Raw genomic sequence first — 26,817 nt, forward strand, 5'->3', positions numbered from 1 at the left:
GGCAGAGAATCCCAGTGGAAAAAGGGGAACCGGCCAGGCAGAGACAGCAAGGGCGGTTCGTTGCTCCAGAGCCTTTCCGTTCACCTTCCCACTCCTGGGCCAGACTACACTCAATCATATGACCCACTGAAGAGATGAGTCTTCAGTAAAGACTTAAAGGTTGAGACCGATTTGCGTCTCTGACATGGGTAGGCAGACCGTTCCATAAAAATGGAGCTCTATAGGAGAAAGCCCTGCCTCCAGCTGTTTGCTTAGAAATTCTAGGGACAATTAGGAGGCCTGCGTCTTGTGACCGTAGCGTACGTATAGGTATGTACGGCAGGACCAAATCAGAGAGGTAGGTAGGAGCAAGCCCATGTAATGCTTTGTAGGTTAGCAGTAAAACCTTGAAATCAGCCCTTGCTTTGACAGGAAGCCAGTGTAGAGAGGCTAGCACTGGAGTAATATGATCAAATTTTTTGGTTCTAGTCAGGATTCTAGCAGCCGTATTTAGCACTAACTGAAGTTTATTTAGTGCTTTATCCGGGTAGCCGGAAAATAGAGCATTGCAGTAGTCTAACCTAGAAGTGACAAAAGCATGGATTAATTTTTCTGCATCATTTTTGGACAGAAAGTTTCTGATTTGTTTCTGTTTCTGATGAAACATCATGCTTTGGGGCTGTTTTTCTGCAAAGGGACCAGGACGACTGATCCGTGTAAAGGAAAGAATGAATGGGGCCATGTATCGTGAGATTATGAGTGAAAAGTTCAAACAGGTTCAAACAGGTGCCATTAATACAGGTAACGAGTGGAGGACAGAGGAGCCTCTTAAAGAAGAAGTTACAGGTCTTCGAGAGCCAGAAATCTTGCTTGTTTGTAGGTGACCAAATACTTATTTTCCACCATAATTTGCAAATAAATTCATTAAAAATCCTACAATGTGATTTTCTGGATTTTTTTCTTCTCATTTTGTCTGTCATAGTTGAAGTGTACCTATGATGAAAATTACAGGCCTCTCTCATCTTTTTAAGTGGGAGAACTTGCACACATGGTTAACAGATGTTAATGCGAGTGTAGCAAAATGTTTTTGCTTCTATTTCCGACAATGCAGTAATAACCAACGAGTAATCTCACCTAACAATTCCAAAACTACTACCTTATACACACAAGTGTAAAGGGATAAAGAATATGTACATAAAGATATATGAATGAGTGATGGTACAGAACGGCAGAGGCAAGATGCAGTAGATGGTATCGAGTACAGTAGATACATAAGAGATGAGTAATGTAGGGTTTGTAAACAAAGTGGCATAGTTTAAAGTGGCTAGTGATACATGTAATGCATAAAGATGCAGTAGATGGTATAGAATACAGTATATACATATGAGATGAGTAATGTAGGGTATGTAAACATTATATTAAGTAGCATAGTTTAAAGTGGCTAGTGATACATGTAATGCATAAAGATGCAGTAGATGGTATAGAGTACAGTATATACATATGAGATGAGTAATGTAGGGTATGTAAACATTATATTAAGTAGCATTGTTTAAAGTGGCTAGTGATATATTTTTACATCAATTTCCATTATTAAAGTGGCTGGAGTTGAGTCAGTGTGTTTGCAGCAGCCACTCAATATTAGTGGTGGCTGTTTAACAGTCTGATGGCCTTGAGATAGAAGCTGTTATTCAGTCTCTCGGTCCCAGCTTTGATGCACCTTTACTTACCTCGCTTTCTGGATGATAGCGGGGTGAACAGGCATTGGCTCAGGTGGTTGTTGTTCTTGATGATCGTTATGGCCTTCCTGTGACATCGGGTGGTGTAGGTGTCCTGGAGGGCAGGTAGTTTGCCCCCGGTGGTGCGTTGTGCAGACCTCACTACCCTCTGGAGAGCCTTACGGTTGTGGGCGGAGCAGTTGCCATACCAGGCGGTGATACAGTCCGACGGGATGCTCTCGATTGTGCATCTGTATAAGTTTGTGAGTGCTTTTGGTGACAAGCCAAATTTCTTCAGCCTCCTGAGGTTGAAGAGGCGCTGCTATCTGTGTGGGTGGACCAATTCAGTTTGTCCGTGATGTGTACGCCGAGGAACTTAAAACGTACTACTCTCTCCACTACTGTCCCGTCGATGTGGATAGAGGGGTGCTCCCTCTGCTGTTTCCTGAAGTCGACAATCATCTCCTTTGTTTGTGATGTATGTGCTGTAGGTGCTTGACAAATGAACCTGCTTCTCTAAGTATTAGCGTTGTGTCACATGAGGGAGCTAATGCATTATGATTCAAGTAAAAGTGAGTCGCCCAGTAAAATATTACTTGAGTAAAAATCTAAAAGTATTTGGTTTTAAATATAGTTAAGTATCAAAAGTAAATGGAATTGCTCAAATGTACACAAGTGTCAAATTCCTTATATTAAGCAAACTAGCTGGCACAATTTTATTTTATTTTCTTTTTTATTGATGGATAGCCAGAGGAACACTCAGACATCATTCACAAACGAAGCATTTGTGTTTAGTGACTCCGCCAGATCAGAGGCAGTAGGGGTGACCAGGGATGTGTGTGATAAGTGTGTGAATTAGAACATTTTCCTGTCAAAATGTAACGAGTACTTTTGGGTGTCAGGGAAAATGTATGGAGTAAAAAGTACATTATTTTCTTTAGGAATGTAGTGAAGTACAAATTGGCAAGAATATAAATAGTAAAGTACAGATACCCCCAAAAACGATTGAAATAGTATTTTCACCAATGAGAAACAGTAAATACCCGAGGACAGAAAAGCAGGAAAAATATAGGGGGAGAATGAAAGAGATGAAGAAGAGAGAGAGGGGGGAGAAAGATAGAATGAGAGAGAAGGATTAATTAGAATACATACTTTTATTGGGTCATGACAACCTCCTCCAGCCTCTTAATGTAACAATTAATGTCACCAATAGAGTGAAGAGGAGGAGGATGAGCTTTGTGGACCCTTTGTGTCCGGAAGTAATTAGGCCCTTCATTGCAGCCATTGGCGCTCTGCAGAGTTGCTATTTTCTCGTTTTAATTCATTTGTGACATTTTTATATTACTCAGTATACTAAGAAAGTCTAATTTAATCAACAGATACCATAGTCAGGTTAAAAAATGTTAAAGGTACAAGACTATACATATCTGGCTGTGTTGGCAAAATCACTGCATAGCCCATCGAGGGGAGAGGCTACCCGTTGTCACAGTTCCAAGACCAGTTAGAAATGTCCAGCTAAGCCAATAACGCCGGTGGATATCAAAACTTCATAGTGACATGATTGTTTAACTAGGAAATGAATGATAGGATATAGCCGAGAACATATGAGCACTAGGCTAACTCAGTACAGTTGTTGTAGTTATGTTTCACTATATTGGATCACTCAAATATATTGATATCACTCCACAGCGGAGGGATACATCCGAAGTGAGGAATGACAGGTTTACTCCTGTGCACACCTGTGTCACGGCTGGGGTCTGCCACATCTATAGACCCCATGGCTGCGACACGCGATCTCTTTCATTTTCTCGGCGGGATCTGGGATTCATTTTCTCAGTGCTGGGATCTGTGGTTGCACATTCAACATGGGGTGTGGCTGCATCCTGGGCTCTACTGAGAGGAGTGCCCCTCGCTGAGATCTGTGCTGCGGCCAGTTGTGCTTCCTCTTGCACCTTTTGCGAGGTACTATCGTGTAAATGTGGCACCTCCCTCTGCGGTTGGTTCTGGCTGGCCAGGTCCCTCTAGCACCGACTAATCTGGTACGGGTATACCAATATAGTGGAGTGATCCAATATAGTGAAGCATAACAAAGGTTACATGTGTAACCACGGTTATGTGAGCTATATGGATCAGTCCAATCGTCTACGGTGCTGGAGGCGCCTCAAAAAGTATTGTAGAGAACGTGTGTCATGGGGTTTATATATAGGGGTAGACCCCAGCTGTAATCACCTCGGATGTATCCCTCCGCTGTGGAGTGATACCAATATATTGGAGTGATTCATATAGCTTTGTTTTTAAGCCCTGATATTTTACTAGCCATGTCAGTTAAGAAAAAAATCGTAATTTCAATGACAGCCTAGGAACAGTGGGTTGATTGCCTTCAGGGGCAGAATGACATTTTTTTTTACCTTGTCAGCTCATGGATTTGACCTTGCAACCTTTCAGTTACTAGTCCAACATTCTAACCACTAGGCTACATGCAAGACCATGAGCTGGTGGTGAAAAGTACATCAGATTACACATATTTAGGAGAGCAAATCGATATTCAGTCCAAAAATCAGCTGTAACTGTCAATAATAAAACAAAGTTTAAAACTATGTTTGATTGAACCTGAATCAAGAAACTGAATTGTGAAGTCACTTCCGGACAAGGCCACTCTAATACACACTCCTGCATCGCCATGATTTCACTTTTTCTACGTGGCAGTTTACTCTGCTAGAACGAGAAGCAGCCTCTCTGTCTGTTGGAAAGCTACAACATCTCTCTTCAAACCAAAACTTCCCCCACAGTATAACAACATATCCCTTTAAAACCCACCTCACAGTGGAGTTTCTCTGGTATACTAACAGTGTGGCTATAATTGTCCTGATGAAACATACAACATGAAAGCTAAAACCACCTAACAAAAACACAAAACTACATGATCTTCTATCATTAGGGATAGGAACCACGTATCTAAACACCAGCTAAATGTGTTTTGATATAAACAGTATTTTAACTTTCAGTTACTCCAACCCCCAGTCCGTACTACAGCAACTCCAACTGTCATACCTAGAAGTACTAGCACCATATCAGATCACACACAAAATTAACAAGATTCACATTCTGGGTTATCTTTCTATCTTGGAAAATGTCATTTTTCATCTAGAAAAATATAATTACCTCTAGGCTAAGCTGCTTGACTGTTTGACCAACAGGGCAGTAATGTAACTGAGCAAATGACAGAGACGGAGGGCGAGAAACAGCCGGTCACTGTTTCTTTTTCCACTTTTCTCTCTCGTTCACTGTTTCTATAAACAGAAAACCCCCCGTGGCTTGTTTTTGAGTGCTTGTCTCTGCCTGTGGTGAAGAACACATGGAGACAGTTATGTTCAGTCAACATAATCACAGGATACATGCACACACATACACACCACCGCACACACATATGTGCACACACACACAATCATTTATTCAATAAAGATAGGCTCTTCAATGATATTTGCTTGCCTCATATTTCTTCTATCTTTGTTTCATTTTCATCTAGACCACCCGCTAACATCACGGGACACATCCTGTAGAGACTAGCTTGTGTCAATGTCCCAGTTTGTAAGTCAACGAACTGTTGCAATATCAAACAATTCTACTTTGAGTCAAAGCTAAATAGGTCTTCTCTTTGGACTAAGGATCTGCTTTATCTATGACTTGGAATGGCACTAACCATTAACAACTCTTACCGGAAGGATTTCAATGGTATCAGATTCTACAGGTTTAAAAACTAAGCCAAGATCAAATCCAAACATTCTGCTTTTAATAAACAACATGCATTGCACCACCTAAGAACAAAAACAACATGGTTAATTTGTTTTAATTTGTTAGTGTCACAGAGTATATCGTCATACTAGCTGTTGTACAACAGTGGTTTCTATCTGCCTATCTCAGCTATGAATGTGGCACGTGTACATTACTTTAACTAGGCTATTTCAGTCTCATGGCTGTGAAGACAGCGTTGGAGGTGTGTTTTGGGTCATTGACCTGTTGACCTGTTGAAAAACAAATGATAGTCCCGCTAAGCACAAACCAGATGGGATGGCGTATCGCTGCAGAATGCTGTGGTAGACATGCCGGTTAAGTGGGCCTTGAATTCTAAATAGATCACTGACAGTGTCACCAGCAAAGCACCTCTACACCATCATACCTCCTCCTCCATGCTTCACGGTGGGAACCACACATATGGAGATCCTCCGTTCACCAAGTCTGTCTCACAAAGAGATGGCAGTTGGAACGAAAAATCTCAAATCTGGACTTTCTTGGCCCAAGCAAGCCTCTTCTTCTTGTTGCTGTCCTTTCGTAGTGGTTTCTTTGCAGCAATTCGACCATGAATGTGGCACGTGTACATTACTTTAACAAGGCTATTTCAGTCTCATGGCTGTGATGACAGCGGTCAGGTCAATGGCTCCTGGCTAGCTAGTTAGAGTGACCGTCATGTCACTTTGAACTTGGATAAAAGTGACATTTGTGACATTAGGTTGGACTTGGTTGTCAAAATCATTCTATTCCCCAATACTTCCAGAACAGTGTTCCGTTACTAAATGGCCATGGAAAACCTCATGAAATGCTTAGATTGGTTGGAAGTTAATGCAGGCATTGCCAGTGAGTAAATATTAATTGAACAGTCCACAGTGCCCTCAACTCTGTTAGTAGTGATAAGATAAAGTCTACCTGTGCAAAGGGCCCATGGAGTGGAACCTTTCATCAATTGGGCCAAAAGGCCTTCCATGAAAATGGAACTACACACATGGAACATAAAGTACCAGTCAAAAGTTTGGACACACCTACAGTACTCATTCAAGGGTTTTTCTTTATTTGTACTATTTTATATATTGTAGAACAATAGTGAAGACATCAACACTATGAAATAACACATATGGAATCATGTAGTAGCCAAAATAGGGTTAAACCAATCCAAATATATGTTATATTTTAGATGATTCAAAGTAGCCACTCTTTGCCTTGATGACAGCTTTGAACACTTTTGGGATTCTCTCAACCAACTTCATGAGGAATGCTTTTCCAACAGTCTTGAAGGAGTTCCTACATATGCTGAGCACTTGTTGGCTGCTCTGCGGTCGAACTCATCCCAAGCCATCTCAACTTGGTTGAGGTCAGCTGATTGTGGAGGCCAGGTCATCTGATGCAGCACCATCACTCTCCTTGTTGGTCAAATAGCCCTTACACAGCCTGGAGGTGTGTTTTGGGTCATTGACCTGTTGAAAAACAAATGATAGTCCCACTAAGCGCAAACCAGATGGGATGGCGTATCGCTGCAGAATGCTGTGGTAGCCATGCTGGTTAAGTGTGCCTTGAATTCTAAATAGATCACTGACAGTGTCACCAGCAAAGCACCTCTACACCATCATACCTCCTCCTCCATGCTTCACGGTGGGAACCACACATATGGAGATCCTCCGTTCACCTACTCTGTCTCACAAAGAGATGGCGGTTGGAACAAAAAAATCTAACATTTGGACTTTCTTGGCCCAAGCAAGCCTCTTCTTCTTATTGCTGTCCTTTCCTGGTGGTTTCTTTGCAGCAATTCGACCATGAAGGTTTGATTCATGCAGTCTCCTCTGAACAGTTGATGTTGAGATGTGTCTGTTACTTGAACTCTGTGAAGCATTTATTTGGACTGCAATCTGAGGTGCAGTTCACTCTAATGAACTTATCCTCTGCAGCAAAGGTAACTCTGGGTCGTTCCTTCCTGTGGCGGTCCTCATGAGAGCCAGTTTCATCATAGCGCTTGATGGTTTTTGCCACTGCACTTGAAGAAACTTTCAAAGTTCTTGAAATGTTGACTGACCTTCATGTCTTAAAGTAATGATGGCTTGTCATTTCTCTTTGCTTATTTGAGCTGTTTTTGCCATAATATGGACTTGGTATTTTACCAAATAGGACTGTCTTCTGTATACCATCCCTACCGTGTCACAATACAACTGATTGGCTAAAATGCATTAAGAAGGAAAGAATTTCCACAAATACACTTTTAACAAGGCACACCTCTTAATTGAAATGCATTCCAGCTGACTACTTCATGAAGCTGGTTGAGAGAATGTCAAGAGTGTGCAAAGCTGTCAAGGCAAAGGGTGGCTACCTTGAATAATCTAAAATATATTTTAATTTGTTTAACACTTTTTTGGTTGCTATATGATTCCATATGTGTTATTTCATAGTTGTGATGTTTTCACTGTTATTCTACAATGTAGAAAATAGTCATAACAAAGAAAAACCCTTGAATGAGTAGGTGTTTCCAAACTTTTGACTGGTACTGGATAATACTGTGGTCTCAATACCATATGAACTGTGACACAGGCATGAGCCATTAAGTCATCTCCTCTCTACTATACAGTTTGTCATCCATATTGTTGTTTCTATGGGTTCACATCCATAGAAGGATTACACATGAATAAAATGGTGTTTACTGCAACCAACACATTTCTTACAGAAATGCTTTTTAAAATTCAGAGTAATGTTTGTTTTTCACCAAACATCAGTAGTTTATGGAAAAAATATTTGACACAACACTACAGTTCACATCACCGCTGGCCAGTCTTTTGATTTTGTAACCTCTCCACTCTGTACAAACATGCCTTTCTCTATATACTTTCACAACTATAAGCATTAATAGAGCAGTGGTGTGGTCATAAATTCATTGGTGGGTGGGCCTGACGAAATGTGGGTGTTGGCAGCCATCTTCCTGCAATTTTGCCATGGGGCAAAGAGAAAAATGTGTAGTTCTGTAGCTAATCTATTCTACACATTTTGACATGAGGCTGACAGACATTGAGGCTGAGAGAAAATGTTGCTGTTTTAAAGCTAATTTCCTGCATTTATACACATTTTACAATGGGGCAGAGAGGAACATGCAATATTATAGCTCATCATATGCTATTCTACAGTTTGCCATGAGGCTGAGAGAACATTTAGCATTTTAAAATCTAAATAAAGCTAAAATATAGGTGTGTTGACTGTGGGAAAGGCACTGGATTATGAGCCGTCTTGTTCGCTAAATGAACAAATTAAATAGGCATAGTGCATATAACCATAGAAGCAGAGTGACATACTGTTTGCTTCAATACAGTCATAGTCGTGGCTTATTGGGGGGTGTGGCTTTCAGTTAGTTTTTTTGGCAACCCATCCTGTGAGAGTGAATGTCATTCCAGTTCATCAAATCGGACTAACCCAGTGCACTGCTTGCTATGAATTCTAGCCGTGTTGGCATGTTTAGGTAAAAATACAAAATAGAAATGTCCTGTTTGGAATACTGAGAAGTAAAGAGTATAAAACAATACTTTACATTTTTTTATAATTTTTTGTTGCTTAATCTGAGTGATTGGGCCTTGCTCCTCAGTGGGTGGGCCCAGGCCCACCTAGACCCACCCGTGCCTACACCCCTGGAATAGAGTGGCCTGCAGGTAATTGCAAAGTAAATATGGTAATGTAAATATTGAATTTTCCACAGCCGGTTGGTTGTTGTGCTATGTGGGCTAAAAATGCACAAAGACAGACTGACAGAATTTTGCAGACCCTAACGTTGCAATTTCCAGTACCTTATCTCTCCAACCAGCACACACAATGTGTAGGTTTTCAAGTAGTTTTTCTTAAACTCATGACCTAGACTGGTAAAACAAAACATCAGACTTTGTTCCTAGATCAGATCACATGATCAAGGACAAATGCTTGACACTACATTCTTAGAAAAAAAAGGTGCTATCTAGAACCGAAAAGAGTTCGTTTGTTCCCATAGGATAACCCTTTTTGGTTCAAGGTTTTGGTTTTGGTTCCAAATAGAACTCTTTTGGGTTCCCCCTTTCCACAGAGGGTTCTACTTGGAACCCAAAATAGTTCCACCTGGAACCAAAAAGAGTGATCCTATGTGGACAGCCAAAGAACCCTTTTTTTCTAAGAGTATAGCAGTGTGGATTAGAACGTTTTCTCATATTCTAACCTCATTCAGGTTAAGTTAAGAGAGCATGTGTCTTCCCCTCCCCATAGGTTGAGGTTAAGGTCTGGGGTTCAAACAGACTGTGTGGCATTCCTGAAATGTGTGATCGACACCAGTTTTCCCCCCCTTCACCCTCTCTCCCCCATCCCTGTCTCCTGTTCTCCCCTTCTTTCGCCCTTCTCCCCTCTGGGAGTCTACAAAGCCTTTGACACCACTACACAAACCCGGGGTTGTACGCTCCAGCTCCCTCCCTCAATCAGACCATCCAAAAGAGAAAAACACAGCAGCTTATCACAGAAGATAAGAAAGCTAGACAGTCATCTGCTGACAACAAACATTGGAACAAACACACATGATGATAACAGTTATTTTATTGCCATCGCAGCATTTAGTCATATTTCTACAGATGAATGACATAGCGCCACAGACAGAATCACATAATTGTAACCTTTTAATCAGTATTGTTTTAATGATCACATTCATGATTTTGTGATATCCTCTACAGACAGCTGTTTAAACACTGCATTCACAGTAACTCTTAACTAGTCTGCTCAAAGTCTTCACAAACAATTGTTTCCAGGCAGAGTTCATTATCTTTATCTAACAGGAGGCAAAGAGCATTGGGTCAGGCTCTTTATTTCCCCAATAAAAAAAGGGCTATCCATCAGACAAGGCCGGGCCTGGGGTAAGGCTGGAGCAGAGCCTGTATGGGCGTGGCACATGGCTGATTTCAATAACAGACAACACGCTATCTATTATTGTTGTTTGGGATGTTTGTGGGGAGGGAAGGGCGGTGGATGTGATGGGAACTGGAGAGATGGGGGGGGGGGGGTAAAGAGGATGGTAGGAGGACGGGGAGGGAAAGGTTGGTGTGGGAATGGAAGAGAAGGGAGGAGGAGTGGACTGGCGGAGGGAGGGAGAAAGGGATAAGGGGACGGCACAAGGACAGGGAGGTATTTGATGGCTCAGTGAAGCTTATCCTCCCGTGTGAGACATGATTTAAGTAGGTTTGAAACGTAAACAAAAGGGAAACGGAGAACAAGTGGATGTGAAATGTGAGTCCGGCTTGCCACAGTGGATATAAAGGAGGAAGGCTCTGGATTGGAGTTGCCTGTGGGATCACAGATCTAGGATCAGCTTAATCTCCCCCAAAACCTAACCTTAGGTCAGTTCAGAGACTATGGGCAACTATATTTGTGTATGTGTGTGTTTCATCATCATCCATGGCCAGGGTGTGTGTGTGTGTGTGTGTGTGTGTTATTTATTTAAGTAGGCAAGTCAGTTAAGAACAAATTCTTATTTTCAATGACGGCCTACCAGAAGGCAAAAGGCCTCCTGCGAGGACTGGGGCTGGGATTAAAAATAAAATAAAAATATAGGACAAAACACACACCACGACAAGAGCGACACCATCACACTTGAGGGACCTAAAACAACAGCATGGCAGCAACACAACAACATGGTAGAAACACAACATGGTAGCAGCACAAAACATGGTACAAACATTATTGGGCACAGACAACAGCACAAAGGGCAAGACGGTAGAGACAACAATAATTCACGCGAAGCAGCCACAACTGTCAGTAAGTGTCCATGATTGAGTCTTTGAATGAAGAAATAAAACAGTCCAGTTAGAGTGATTTTTGCAGCTCGTTCCAGTCGCTAGCTGCAGCGAACTGAAACGAGGAGCGACCCAGGGATGTGTGTGCTTTGGGGACCTTTAACAGAAGGTGAATGGCAGAACGGGTGGTGTGTGTGTGCATGTGTGAGTGTGTGTCTGTGGGTGTATTTAAATGTGTGAGCGTATTTGCGTGTGCGTGAATTTTTTGGTCGTTACATTTTCCTGGTATTAGTAAAAATGTGTACACCTCACATCTGTTTGGGTTAGTGGTCCTGCTGCTGTGAAAGAGTGACCCTGGAGAGGAGCCACGAGTCATAGTCCTCTCTGGACATCTGGACAACATGCTCCCTGGCTATCTGAAGAGAGAGATTGAGGGGGGGAGAGAGAGGGGAAGAGAGAGTTACCACACACAGTTCCAAAGCATAGCACCTTTTAAGAGTATACTATCTAGAATCTAAAAGGGTTATTTGTCTGTCCCCAATGATGAACCCTTTTTGGTTCCAGATAGAACTATTTTGGTTCTAGGTATAACCTTTTGGGTTACATGTAGAAGCCTTTCCACAGAGGGTTCTACATGGAACCAAAAATGGTTCTACCTGTAATCAAAAAGGGTTCTCCTATGCCCAAATGAAAAAAATACAATTTTATACTATGATATACTGTAAATACTATAGTATTCACTGTAGTGTTTTCGTAGCCTTCACTGGAGTTTTTTTGTGGACTTAAGTCTGCAAAAACACTACAGTGAATACTGTAGTATTTACAGTTAACTATAGTATAAATAATGCAGTAAAATAAAACTAATATATATAGTATTTATTGTCATTTTTTTACAGCTTGTAGTATACTGTAGTATTTACTGTAGTGTTCGTGGGGTCATTACTGTCGCATTTACTATAGTGTTTTTGTTATACTATCTTTGACATAGAAGTGGAGGATTTCTCCTTCATGAAAACTACTGGAGGAATACTAAAATAGCAAATTGTCCAGGTAGGTACAGTAGGACTGGGGTCTGAATGGATAAATCAGCGCTTCTGCTCTTTTCTATTACATGTATGGAACACAATATATGGTCTATACTTGCTATGTAGTTCTCACTTATGGATGGCACAAATTGCGATATGTGGGAGGGGAACAGGCAGGGTATATTGCCCCACCTATCCACACACAACCCTAAGGTAAGCATCTTTATAACCAATCGGTCTGATTTATCACTCTGAATTCCTGTTATGAATTTATTCCAACTGTTCTGGGGCTAGGGGCCATGAAGGCCGTCATCATCGGTGTGTGTGTGTGCGTGCGGAGGGGTAGCAGTCTGTACCTAATCATTAGTCTCAATATGTTGTTTTGGATGGTAGGGGGGAGAGGGATGTTCTGTCTTAGTGCAGGGATCATCAACTAGATTCAGCTGCGGGCCAATTTTTTATTGAGCAGATGGTTGGGGGACTGGAACATAATTACGAATAATTTGTAGACTGCAAATTGACCGCAAAGAAGCCCAAACAGATATAATATTTGACTAAAACATATTACTTCAAACCTTGCTTACATTTGTATATGAAATACTTGGGAACAGATTTCCCAAATTAAAATCACTCTGAGCTGATATTCTGTTTAAAAATACAATTAAAATAATCTCCAACAAGGAGAAAAAAAATGACAAAAATGGGGGGGGGGGGGGGGGTCAAATAAAACTACACGTGGGGCCTCCAGGTGGGGAACCCTGGTCTAGTGTCTAGATTCCTACAATGTGTCTGTCTGGTTGCTGCGCATCACCCAGGTGGGTGCTGAATAATTGTTGTGGATGAGGTGAATTCTTGCCTTTTTACAATGTTAAAACACTTTTAAACACTTTAAAAAGCTCTATATAGACAATCCAAATGTAATATGGTATTTCAACAGACTCTTATTCAAGGCGACTTGTACTTAAACTTTTGCGGCCTGAAAAGGGACTTGAACCATGGACCATTTGATAAATTAAAATGTAACCACGTCTTAGACAGCCTCCTCTGATTCCGACAATGGTACTTGACCACAATTTGTTCTGTGTTAAACCCCTAAAGCCATGTATGTTTAAACATCTGTCCTCAGGTCAATGGGGGTCCAGTTTTCCTTCAACTTCAAAACAACTGATCTGAAGTCAGACACGTAACCATTGCACCACAAGGTCTGGTCATCTAGGACCTGAAGAATGGTACAGTTCAATGCTCTATGAATTGTTTCTTGGGCAAAAAATTATGACTGTAATTGAATTCCTGGTTGTACTATACATGTACTATAAACAGTTCATGAGTATGTATATGTGAGGTAAGATGCTATTGTCCTAGTCCAAGTCGAGTACTGTTCAAGCTATCCAGGATCTGCCTCCCACTGTAACAAGGTGGTCAGTTTCTCATGACATAAGCCTCCCTTCCATTTCTTTCCCAAGAGAAAGATAAGGGGGTGTATTCTATTAAATAAAAACTGCCTCCCACTGTCTACAGTAGTTACTAAGGACTGGGTGGCACAACAGTACTGCATCTGACTCCAGCGCAGATGGGGTGGGTGCTTTTGAGCTTGAGTGAGACTGGGCCTGCTCTGACAAGCAAAGGAGATTAATTGGCTGCTGAATTAACACATTTTTTGAGGCCACTGACAGCTCTTTTATGGGAAGATGTTAATTGCATACTCCTCAGTGGTGTACTGAGGAGTACTACTTACATATTTTTTTGGGGTATTTTTGACAACCTTTACTTTTACTTTTTAAAAACATTTTAAATGGACTACAATTCACTACATTCCTAACAAAAATAATGTACTTTTTTACTCCATTACATTTTCCCTGACACCCAAAAGTACTCGTTACATGATGAATGCTTCAATTTTACTTGAGTACCTTTCTATTAAAAAGGTATCTATACTTTTACTCAAGTATGACAATTGGGTACTTTTTCCACCACTGAAACTCATTGCTTCCTCTCTCCTCGTCTCATTTTTAAAAACCCATTTGATGAGAAAGCCAGAGGTTCCTCCCATCGGACCTCTTCCTCCAATGGGTTTTGAGAAGGAGATGAGGAGAGCGGATGAGAGGAGGATGACATTAAGATATTCCCTATCTGAGGCAGAGGCATTGCAGTCAGGAAACATGTCTTCCAATAATATTTTGTACACACACAATTATTTCCCCTTTTTAAAATGTTATACATTGTACGTGGCCCAAGCAGAAATCAAACCCACAACTAGCACCATGTTTAAACCAATTGACCAACCAAGAAACAATGCACTTCATTAAACAAATAAAGCATAATAATGAATTCACTATAAATCCATTATTTGATGTGTCCGTACCTCAATGGCAACACAGAGGTCAGGTAGGCAGAGCTCCCAGGGCTGTAGACCCCCCAACATCTTCAGGAAGACATGGGGTCGCACCTTGGGGGTCCGCTCATCTGCGAAGCGGCTGAGTTTCTCCAGAACTCGGCTCACCCCTCTGTCCTGAGACACCTCTGGAGGGAGATTGCTCAGTAGAGAGGACAGCCTGGATGGATAGGATGAAAAATACATACAGTATGAATCATCTATAAATAAACCTGGATTGGACGTAGGGCACATTGTAGAGGAGTTCAATTGATTTCACACAAATTTACAAACTGTTGTGCAAACATTCAAATTATACACCAACATGCAAAAACGTGTACACACACACACACACATTTACCCATGTATGAGTGCACAGTATCGACTCAAAAAAAAAAAAAAGAGTCACACACTGTATATAAGCTCCCAGTAATTTATTGGGTAAACCCTGAAGAAGGCACAGTTAAAGAAACAAAATGGTAGTTTGAGGCCACCCCAAAAACAAAATGGTAGTTTGAGGCCATCCCATACACAGAAATCCTCCTCCCTCTCATGGTGTAGTGCTAATTTTTTAGGTGCCGGAGAGCAATACAAACATAGCCGCGGGAAGTGGGGATGCCGAGGGTGCTGCAGTGCCCCCTAAAAAAATAAACATTTTCACTAAAGTAGTGCACTGGGCCTTTACTAGTATTAGCAGACCGATATAGACGTCTGCAGTGCGGGCAAAAATATGGGCAAAGACACAACCTCCACAAAAAGTGGTTATTTTCCATGTTATTTGATCAAGAAAAATATTGAATTTGATGTGAAGTATTAATTTATCATCCTTACAAACCAATTAATGTACATTACTGTATTATACATAGGCTGGTCATCTAGTTTGTATATGTAGACTTTCCATCACCATGAAGAAAAACAACACACAATTCAATAATTGAGTACATTGAGACATCAAGTGGTTTGTGAGGATACACGACATGGACAAAAGTATGTGGACACCCCTTCAATTTCAATCACACTCGTTGCTGACACTTATATAAAATCAACCACACTGCCATGCAATCTCAATAGACAAACATTGTCAGTATAAATAGGCGACCGTATGTTCCTAAAACTATTGACAGCAGTAACATCGGGCAGGATTTAGGCTACCAATTGCCTAGCCAGTTGTAGCTCAATCTTGGGTGCAATGATCATGTTCCCGCACTGATTGACTGTGTGGAGGCTCATTGATTTAACGTTACGTTAGCCTACATGATACACTAGTAAAGTAATAAAATATATAGCGGTCGGCTATATTAGCCACGACTTACCGTTCTTTGTGCAGCTTTAAATGTCGAACAAAGTTGCAATCCGTTTTTTGTTGAATCAGCATCGTCTTTATGTCTGAAAATAATAATTTGGGGTATCATCTTTCCAAGGGCTCCATCTGAATTCACCCGCCAACGTTACTCTGCACTGCCACGCACAACTTTTTCTCGGCTGGCACAATTTGATTGGCTGCTGTCCAATTCAAACTGTCATCCATTAAATTAAGAGTGATGCGTTGCACACTTTTTTTAATAGCACCATTTTAAATATTTGGGCTTTGGGAGGGAATCAAGTCAGGTCGATTCATAAGGCTCAAGTCCAGTCAAGTCACGAGTCATTCGTGTTAAAGTCAAATTTGTGACTAGAGTCCAAGTCATGTGACTCGAGTCCACACCTCTGACTGTAAGTGCTGTTATGTGAAGTGGAAATGTCTAGCAACGACGGCTCATAATGGGACCGGCGAGTGCTGAAGCGTGTAAAAATAATCTGTCCTCGGTTGCAACACTCGCTAGAGTTCAAAACTGCCTCTGGAAGCATTGTCAGCACAATAACTGTTTGTCGGGAACTTCATGAAATGGGTTTCCATGGCCAAGCAGTCACACACAAGCCTAAGATCACTGTATGCAATGCCAAGTGTTGGCTGTAATGGTGTAAAGCTTGCTGCCATTGGACTCTGGAGCAGTGAAAATATGTTCTCTGGAGTGATGAATCACGTTTTAATCTTGGTTTGTCGGATGCCAAGAGAACGATACCCACCTCAATGCATAGTGCCAACTGTAGAGTTTGGTGGAGGGTGAATAAGGGTTTGGAGCTTTTTTTTAAATTGTTTGTCTAGGCCCCTTAGTTCCAGTGAAGAGAAATCTTAATGCTAAAGCATACAATGACATTCTAGAAGATTCTGTGCTTCCAACTTTGTGGCAACAGTTTGAGAAAGGCCCTTTCCTGTTTTAGCATGACAATGACCCAGAGCACAAAGCGAGGTCCATACAGAAATAGTTTGTTGAGATTGGTGTGGAGGAATTTGACTGGCTTGCACGTTACAGTATAATTTTAAACCGTCCCCTCGCCCATACCCGGGCTCGAACCAGGGACCTTCTGCACACATCAACAACAGTCACCCACGAAGCATCGTTACCCATCGCTCCACAAAAGCCTCGGCCCTTGCAGAGCAAGGGGAACTACTACTTCAAGGTCTCAGAGCAAGTGACGTAACCGATTGAAACGCTATTTAGCGCACACCGCTAACTAAGCTAGCCATTTCACATCCGTTACACACAGAGCTCCTGACCTCAACCCCATCGAACACCTTTGGGATGAACTGGAATGCAGACAGAGACAGGCCTAATTGCCCAACATCAGTGTCCGACCTCACTAATGCTCTTGTGGCTGAATGGAAGCAAGTCGCCGCAGCTATGTTCCAATATCTAGTGCAAAGCTTTCCCAGAAGAATGGAGGCTGTTTTAGCATCAAAGGGGTGACCAACTCCATACTAATGGCCATGATTTTGGAATGAGTTTGACTAGCTGTGTCCACATACTTCTGATCATGGAGTGTATGATGTGGCTCAGTTGGTAGAGCATGGCACTTGCAATGCTAGGGTTGTGGGTACGTTTCCCATGGGGCTTTAGTACAGAAATGTATGTACTGTAATTTGCTCTGGATAAGAGTGTCTATTAAAAAGGAATGGATAAAGCAGTTCATAGTGAAGTTAACATAGAAATAAATTGCATTTGCAAAATATTTGAAGAAACTGGAAAACATATGTCAAGCAAATATTTGTATATTCCACAAGTATTATCAGATGAACTGCTTTGTACAAATAATTATCAGACTTAAGATATAAATGCTGATAAACACTCAAATCATTATGTGATCTTCCAAGACATTGATTCAGGTTTAATTGAAAGATAAACTGAGGTCCACACTCCAACCAACATATAATGTCCACAGAAGAAGACTACTGAAGGAGGATAGATGACTAGAAACTAACTAGAATTTAATTGTTGGAGTAGTGAACGCACAATTTTGTGTAACTCAAAACAGGTAAAAATTCTACAGATCCAGAAAAAACGACCTTGTGTATTTCAGGTAAAATAACAACCCAATGTTTATATCCCAGGACAAAGATTTCAGAGTTTTTTTTTATACTTCAATCTGCCTGTCTTGTGGTGATGTACAAATCAACATGTGCACGATAGCGCATGCAGACGCACGCGTGTGCCCGGTCTAGTCAGCATGCTAGGCTTCCACATCCTTATGATGTATATATTTTCATAAGCGTGACTGCAAGAGACAAGAGGTCGGAATGTCTGACTGAAATATGGGACAAATCTACCTTCCCCAAAATTTGTGGTGTTTGAATTTGTTGATAAAATAATATGCAGTACATGATTGTTTGTGTGTGGGACAAAGGGGCAAAATGTGGGACTGTTCCACATAATCTGGTACATGTGGTCACCCTAGTCCCCATGCTTGTCTCAAAGCAGTGCAATGGCGCTGTCCCAGATGTGTAGGCAAGGATGGGCCTGGGTGGACACAGGCCCACCCACTGGGGAAGCAGGCCCTACCAGGCCCACCTAATCAGATTGAGCAAAACCTCCAACATAATACATTATTTAAAAAAAATAATAAGAAATATGCCAAAAATACACTATCGCAGCAGTGCAAAAAAGTATGTGGCCAGCAAAAGCTCTAGTGATGTCCTTGGTCTCTATTTGACTTCCTAGGGGAAAGATAGGGAAGTGCATTCTATGAAATGGCATCAGACACACTAGTTAGTCACAGGACTTCGTGGCGCAACGGTAGCGCGTCTGACTCCAGATCAGAAGGTTGCGTGTTCAAATCACGTCGGGGTCAAAAATTTTGTTTGTGAAAACAAACACACATTCCAACATTCCAATCCATGTGATGGGTATTGCAGATGTCATACCACATGTTGTTGTTGCTGCAGTCTGTCTCTGGGGGTTTCATGCCGGTGACCCGTGGGGTCACATGACGAGGGATGAGGTGAGAGTGGGTCACATGACATAGGGCTTGGAACCTCTGGATGCCACTCTCTAGCCTCTTCCTGTGCAGAGAGGGAGTACAGAGAGAAAAGGAAGAGAGAAGAGAGTAGTCATGCAGAGAGGGGGAAAGAGAGACGGGGTGGGCACAGTGAGAGCAAAGAAAGGGAGGGGATATACTGTAATAAGATGCATACAGGAGAGATACTTTATCCTCTGACATTAACCATATAATTAGATAACAGGGTGCAATGGGGAAATTTAAAACGAGTTATGTTTATATTTAGTTTAGAATGATCAACATAATGTTTAGCATTGGGTACCTGGAGTTTCTGTAAAAAACAACATTTCCAGTGTTGTTTTTGGGACACTCAAGGTGTTTGTTGATGGTCACTAGTGTTGAAGCTGAATGTTTAGGATAAGGGCCTGACCAGAGAAGGTTAGCTAGACATTCTCTGCTTCTGTGCGGTCTCTCTGTTGCAAATTGTAGTAAACTACATAGATTTTTGATTGACTTTACCAATTACTGATATTTTATGTTCACCTATTACAAGTACAATGAATTGCAATTCTTCAGACATTCCATGACCTGTGACCAAAAACAAGCTACATGTGGACAGTACCAAAACAAAATGATCTAATGATTCTCTTTGCAGCAAAATCTGCAGAGCTGGGAAGATTGTATCCCCTATATAAATAACATTCTATTGGTTGCAAGAATTTTGTATAATCATTTAAAATGGAAAAATTCTAAGTTTTGAATCCGGCGTCATTTTGCATATCAATTCATTAACCATGTGGCATGGAATCGGTACGTCAAAAATCTCTTCCCAACTATTTTGCAATCTATATGGCACGGCTGTCCATTTTTTGGTCCTTAAATTAAACTAGTATACTTTTTTTTATTTATCACAATTTTCTTTAACCAATTACGTCCTTTATGCAGGGCTGACAGACCTTTTTCCCCTTGCACTCTCTTCCATTTTTGCAGTAATGCTGCAATTAGTTGGTTGTAATTTTGGGTAGAGCAGACATTTCCATGTGTTTTTGTTAGCCGCATGTATGACATAACTCCCCCAGTCCTATTTATGATAGAATTTACAAAGATTTACGAAGGTTTTTTAAAAATCAATTAGTATATTTGAGTTTAACCACAATATTTGTTTTATTATTTGTTTTGTGTTTTCTGGTGGATTAAATTTAAATTACAAACAACTTTCTATGGCTCGTTTTAAAAATAGCGATATTTGGGAGATTATTTTCTTTTCAAATAACTGAAAGTGAGAGGTTGTAATCTGAATAAAGGGGAAAAGGGCCATTCTTGAACATAGGGTGAGACATTCATAGTGTTTTTGCTAGAGAACCAGTTTGGATTGAAGTATTACTTTTATATGACTGAAGCCTTTAATATTTAATAATTTCTGCCCTCAGAATTCATATTCATTATATAAATAGGCCCAATTAACTTTGTCTGGCTTGCCGTTCCAAATAAAATGGAATATTGTTTTCTCATATAATAAAAATAAAAAATGTTTGCTAGGTGTAGGCAAGACCATAAGCAAATAGGTCTGCTTACAATGTTTATGTGATCAATAACATTTGATTTATAGTACACTTATTATTAGGTTGTCTGCTTCTTTCCCCAGCGAAAGACGTGGGCAAATTCTATGAAACGGTCTCATACTGCCTGGTTAGTTACCTATGACCTTGTGGTGTGGTTGTTCAGAGACCAACTCACCTCATTGGATATATTTAGCAGATGCGCTTATCCACAGCAACTTACAGTAGATGACTGCATACATTTTAAATCTTTGTTTGTACTGGTCCCCCGTGGAAATCAAACCCACAATCCTGGCATTACAAGTGCCAGCCACATGGGACTAGTGCTGGTCAGAGCAGGCCCAGTTTTCATTCATGCTTAAAAACATGAATCCTGACATGATTTGAACACGCAACTTTCTGAGCTGGAGTCCGATGCATTACTGTTGCGCCACAAGGTCCTGAGTAAGTCGACTGCTTGATATCCTACTGCTGGCAATGAGAAACTGAACACCATGTGAGGATCAGAACTTCGAGAGGCCTGATAGCACACCAGACTTTGTGGTGACTCCAGATCGCAAGGTTGAGTGTTCAAATCATGTCGTGGTCAATGCTTTTGAGACTAAGAACTGACCAGCACTAGCGATTAATTGGTCATTGAACAAACAAGGCTTTAGAAGACAACACAGGCAGGCCTCCCTCTCTGAGGAAGAAGGACAAAAGTCAGATTGGAGCTCCCGAGGAGTGCAGCGGTATCTCAGTGCAAGAGGTGTCACTACAGTCCCTGGTTTGAATCCAGGCTGTATCACATCTGGTTGTGATTGGGAGTCCCATAGGGCGGTGCACAATTGGCAGGGGTAGACTCATTGTAAATAAGAATTTGCTCTTAACTGACTTGCCTAGTTAAACTAATATAAACTTTTGTGGAGGTGAGTTGTTGTGACCAGAACTAGACGGTCAGAGAGGGGATAGTCACCTGGCATTGTGGTCCAGACTGTCACTGAAGATCTGGGCCAGCTCCTCTGCTCTCTCCTCATAGGCTGTCCTCATATCCCACAGCATGGACCTCTTACTGCTGATCAACTCACTGGTGGCTGACAGAGGCTTGGCAGGACAACTATTCAGAGACAGAAAAAAAAAATATATATATATATATATATATATAATTACTTGAAACATTGGGACACATATTTCCCTCAGATTACACAGATCCACAAAGAATTTGAAAACAAATATAATTTTGATAAACTCCCATATCTATTGGGTGAAATATGTGCAATCACAGCAGCGAGATTTGTGACCTGTTGCCACAAGAAAATGGAAACCAGTGAGAACAAACATTGTAAATACAACTTATATTTATGTTTATTTATTTTCCCTTTTGTACTTGTATAGACATAATACAACATTTGAAATGTCTTTACTATTTTGTAACTTGTGTAAAGTGTAATGTTTACTGTTCATTTTTTATCGTTGATTTCACTTCTGTTAATGATCTATTCCACTTGCTTTGGCAATGTAAACATGTTTCCCATGTCAATAAAGCCATTAAATTTAATTGAGAGACAGAATGACTTTGCAATACAAAAACATCACATGTACACTGCATTCGGAAAGTATTTAGACCCCTTGTCTTTTTCCACATTTGGTTACATTAAATCTTTATTCTAAAATGTATTAAATAGTTCTATTTTGTCATCATACTAAACACAATACCCCATAAGGACAATGTCCCATAAGGACATTTTCGCAAATGTATAATGTGTTGAAGCAGCTTTGGCAGCAATTACAGCCTTGAGTCTTCTTGGGTATGAAGCTACAAGCGTGGCACACCTGTATTCAGGGGAGTTTCTCCCATTATTGTCTGCAGATCCTTTCAAGCTCTCAGGTTGGATGGGGAGCGTCGCTGCACAGCTATTTTCACATCTCTCCAGAGATGTTCAATTGTGTTCTGGCTGGGCCACTCAAGGATATTCAGAGACTTGTCCCGAAGCCCCTCCTGTGTTGTCTTGGCTGTCGTCCTGGTAGAAGGTGAACCCTTGCCCCAGACTGAGGTCCAGAGCAGGTTTTCATCAAGGATCTCTCTGTACTTTGCTCCGTTCATCTTACCCTTGATCCTGACTAGTCTCTTGCCAGGTTTCCTCCAGACATGGCGCTTGGCAATCAGGCCAAAGAGTTCAATCTTGGTTTCATCAGACCAGAGAATCTTGTTTCTCATGGTCTGAGAGTCCTTTAGGTGCCTTTTGGTAAACTCCAAGTGGGCGGTCATGTGCCTTTTACTGAGGAGTGGCTTCCGTCTGGCCTCTCTACCATAAAGGCCTGATTGGTGGAGTGCTGCAGAGATGGTTGTCCTCCTGGAAGGTTCTCCCATCTCCAAAGAGGAACAATGGAGCTCTGTCAGTGATCATCGTCACCTCCCTGACCATGATTCTTCGTCACCTCCCTGACCAAGGCTTTTCTCCCCCGATTGCTCAGTTTGGCCGGGCGGTCAGCTGTAGGCAGAGTCTTGGTGGTTCCAAACTTCTTCCATTTAAGAATGATGGAGGCCACTGTGTTCTTGGGGACCTTCAATACTTCAGACATTGTTTGGTACCCTTCTCCAGATCTGTGCCTCGACACAATCCTGTCTCTGAGCTCTACACACAATTCCTTTGACCCCATGGCTTGGTTTTTTGCTCTGACCTTATATAGACAGGTGTGTGCCTTTCCAAATCATGTCCAATCACTTGAATTTACCACAGGTGGACTCCAATCAAGTTGTAGAAACATCTCAAGGATGATCAATGGAAACAGGATGCACCTGAGCTCAATTTCGAGCCTCATAGCAAAGGGTCTGAATGCTTATGTAAATAAGGTATTTCTGTTTTTGTTTAAACGGGAACAATTTAAAAAAATTGTGTGTAGGTTGATGAGGGAAAAAATACATTTCTTCCATTTTAGAATAAGGCTGTAACGTAACAAAATGTAGAAGAAGTCAAGGGGTCTGAATACTTTCTGAATGCACTGAAATTACACACAATGCAGGGAAACTTTATATACTGTATATGTCTTTTTTTATACAATACCATGATTGATAGATTGATTGACTGATTGAGTTGTTGTGACTAGAGCTAGATAGACAGTGGCTTTAGCAGGACAACTATACACAGAGACAAGGCTTGTTTTCAATACAACACAGTTACACTCAATGCAATATGATACTCAATGTAATGCAGTATAGTAAAATAGTGTAGGCAACATTTTCTGTCTGCAAAATAGCTCTTACTCGCAAACCTGACCTACTTGACCTCTTCTGGTGCAAAGCGCCTTAACTTTCAAAACGGAAAAGTTCCCAAAACAAACTTAACATTTAAAACAGACAGGACAGAACTTATTTTTTATTCTGCAGCTGGTAGAACGGTAGAAAAGTAGTAGTAATTTTAGTTTAGGTGTAGCAAGCCAACCTTTTGGGTCTTGGTGTGTCTTTGGTCTTGGGGCGTGTTGTGTTGTCCCCTCTCTGAGGGGTGGATTGGGTAGGTGGCCTGTTGTGTGAGGGAACAAATCCGTTACTATTTAGTTAGGGCGTATAGTTAGTTCAATCTTAAATTCATTTAAATACACATTACAAAGAAACATGGCATATTTTACATATTAGATCACCCTCTCACCCTGGGGTCTGGAGTTAACAAAATGGGGTTGAAAGTCTGCGTGGAAATGCAAATGTTTCATTGCTAACCTGGTCACCATTGGGTCGGCATGACATGATAATGCTTTTCCCTTTACTCAGTCAACATCATGTAATCATCCACTAGCTCAATTCCAACACACACAGCCATTTATGAATTTGTTAATTCCAGAGATAACTTGTCTTGGTACCCCTTTAATCTATTGCTGAGTAAAGGAGAAGAGAGGAGCAGCAGTGTAAGGGATGAAAGCGGAAAGAGAAAATCCAGAGGAGTAGTGACCAGAAAGGGGAGTGGAATGTGGCTAGGCCTAGGGGGACGTTACCGGTATCCGACAGTCAAAGTGCCGTCGCCATGAATCAGCTCTGGATCACCGAATTCTTTGGTGACACTCTGGTGGACTTCATCCAGCAGCTTCTGAAGGTCTGGACGGAGAGGCAGTAAACATGAACAGTGACAACATTATAAGGACAACGTTTTGTTCTTCTCTCTGTAGCCTAAAGGACTCGCGTCTCACAGGTGTCACCGCTAAAGGGTTCTCTTTATTTTTATTTTTTTAGAGACGATTCAACAAAGAAATTATTTACTTTTTTTAAAGGAGCAAAATCATAAAGTCGAATAGTAGGCTATTTAATGGGAAAATCAAAAGGTGTCTAAATCAAATCAAATTTTATTTGTCACATACACATGGTTAGCAGATGTTAAATGCGAGTGTAGCGAAATGCTTGTGCTTCTAGTTCCGACAATGCAGTAATAACCAACAAGTAATCTAACTAACAATTCCAAAACTACTGTCTTATACACAGTGTAAGGGGATAAGGAACATGTACATAAGGATATATGAATGAGTGATGGTACAGAGCAGCATACAGTAGATGGTATCGAGTACAGTATATACATATGAGATGAGTGTGTAGACAAAGTAAACAAAGTGGCATAGTTAAAGTGGCTAGTGATACATGTGTTACATAAGGATGCAGTCGATGATGTAGAGTACAGTATATACATATGCATATGAGATGAATAATGTAGGGTAAGTAACATTATATAAGGTAGCATTGTTTAAAGTGGCTAGTGATATATTTACATCATTTCCCATCAATTCCCATTATTAAAATGGCTGGAGTTGGGTCAGTGTCAATGACAGTGTGTTGGCAGCAGCCACTCAATGTTAGTGGTGGTTGTTTAACAGTCTGATGGCCTTGAGATAGAAGCTGTTTTTCAGTCTCTCGGTCCCAGCTTTGATGCACCTGTACTGACCTCGCCTTCTGGATGATAGCGGGGTGAACAGGCAGTGGTTCGGGTGGTTGATGTCCTTGATGATCTTTATGGCCTTCCTGTAACAACGGGTGGTGTAGGTCTTCCCACAGTTCAGAGTATTTGCCAGAAGGACTTGCCAGAGGATGGCACTTGTAATGCCAGGGTTGTGGGTGCAATTCCCATAGGGGACCGGTATTAAAATGTATGCACTCTGGATAATAATAATAATAATAATAATAATAAATGCCATTTAGCAGACGCTTTTATCCAAAGCGACTTACAGTCATGTGTGCATACATTCTACGTATGGGTGGTGCCGGGGATCGAACCCACTACCCTGGCGTTACAAGCGCCATGCTCTACCAACTGAGCTACATAAGAGTGTCAACTAAAGGACTAAAATGTAAATGTCAGGAGAGTAGAGTTTTATGAGACAAAAATGATCCCCTAGCTCCCTCTGCTGTTCAGATGCAGTAATGAATTCAAAGTCAGTTCAGATGAACAGAGATTGTTGGCTACAGAACAATATCTCTTTGAAACACACTATGGTGGAATACAACACAAGTGACACACATAAAATGACATTGCACTAAATCTTCATAAAGCACTCGGATAGAACATACATTAATCAAAATATGAAAATACACCAACTAGAATTATGCAACTTATATTATGGGAGACAAAATTAATCACGTGGTGATTAATGTGCTAGATACCTCATAGGAAAAACCCCACCATAAAACACACCGTCAAAAATGATAATAGCCAATCATTGTAACCAATTGTTCTGGCTTTAGATTTAATATCATTTTATAATTAGCTCATAATTTAAATGTATTATCTTTTATGAAAATATTCAAATAATGAGTGCTCAAATGTTGATTCCCTTTTCATCAGAGTTTTTTAAAAAGAAAGTCCCTCCCTTCACCCTAGAGGGTGCTATTCAGGACGCATTCTTAAATTATTATTTTTTCAGGTAGAAATGTGCCTTGGGGCGGGCGGAGTGAGTGAACTCAGCTGAATATCTCTGGTGCCCAATTTCTGGATTTGAGGCATAACTCTGTGGATTATGGAGAGGAGCAGTTAATTGCTTTAACCTATGAGGAGTAGGGGGAGCGGGGGTTACGACTATGAACTAATGATGACTCGGGCAAAAAAAAATAGTCTTTCGTCAGAATGTGATAGCATAACGAAGGCTCTGATCGCTCTTGGATAGATCCGTTGACTAACTATCCTCCAGATTTGATGCAAAGCACTCTGGGAAGCTAGAGCTGGAGAGTAGTGAGGGGGGCTTTAGCTAGCCGTCCAGCTCGCGGGCCCTTTAGTGACCCGACTACAGTGACCAGGGTAGAAAGCAGCAGTGTTGTGTTGGGCTTCATTGCTGGAACAGCATTGGGAGGAAATCAACCCA

At 41.1% G+C, this 26,817-nt stretch overlaps 1 protein-coding gene and 1 non-coding gene across 7 annotated transcripts in view; one reads left to right on the forward strand and one right to left on the reverse strand.

Annotated features, from left to right (window-relative positions):
- Positions 1–10,504: 10,504 nt before the first annotated feature.
- LOC124034036 (coiled-coil domain-containing protein 60-like) overlaps positions 10,505–26,817 on the reverse strand; it is a 46,060-nt gene continuing 29,747 nt past the window's right edge. The window contains exons 8-14 of one of the 6 annotated variants that reach the window (XM_046346720.1): positions 24,472–24,571; positions 23,928–24,005; positions 21,461–21,601; positions 18,873–19,010; positions 14,624–14,813; positions 11,549–11,648; positions 10,505–10,786 (exon numbers count right to left, since the gene is read on the reverse strand). In XM_046346720.1, the coding sequence (XP_046202676.1) occupies positions 10,641–10,786; positions 11,549–11,648; positions 14,624–14,813; positions 18,873–19,010; positions 21,461–21,601; positions 23,928–24,005; positions 24,472–24,571 (893 nt within the window). In that variant the 3' untranslated portion in view covers positions 10,505–10,640. Of the gene's footprint in view, positions 11,653–14,623; positions 14,814–18,872; positions 19,011–20,827; positions 21,188–21,460; positions 21,602–23,927; positions 24,006–24,471; positions 24,572–26,817 lie in introns of those variants that run through there. The other 5 variants (XM_046346722.1, XM_046346724.1, XM_046346719.1 and 2 more) reach the window with 5 other exon arrangements.
- On the forward strand, positions 18,728–18,799 carry trnaw-cca. Its single transcript has one exon. It is a non-coding gene; the product is annotated as a tRNA-Trp (tRNA).

Source organism: Oncorhynchus gorbuscha, linkage group LG04 (genome assembly GCF_021184085.1).
Source record: "Oncorhynchus gorbuscha isolate QuinsamMale2020 ecotype Even-year linkage group LG04, OgorEven_v1.0, whole genome shotgun sequence".
Taxonomy (NCBI): domain Eukaryota; kingdom Metazoa; phylum Chordata; class Actinopteri; order Salmoniformes; family Salmonidae; genus Oncorhynchus; species Oncorhynchus gorbuscha.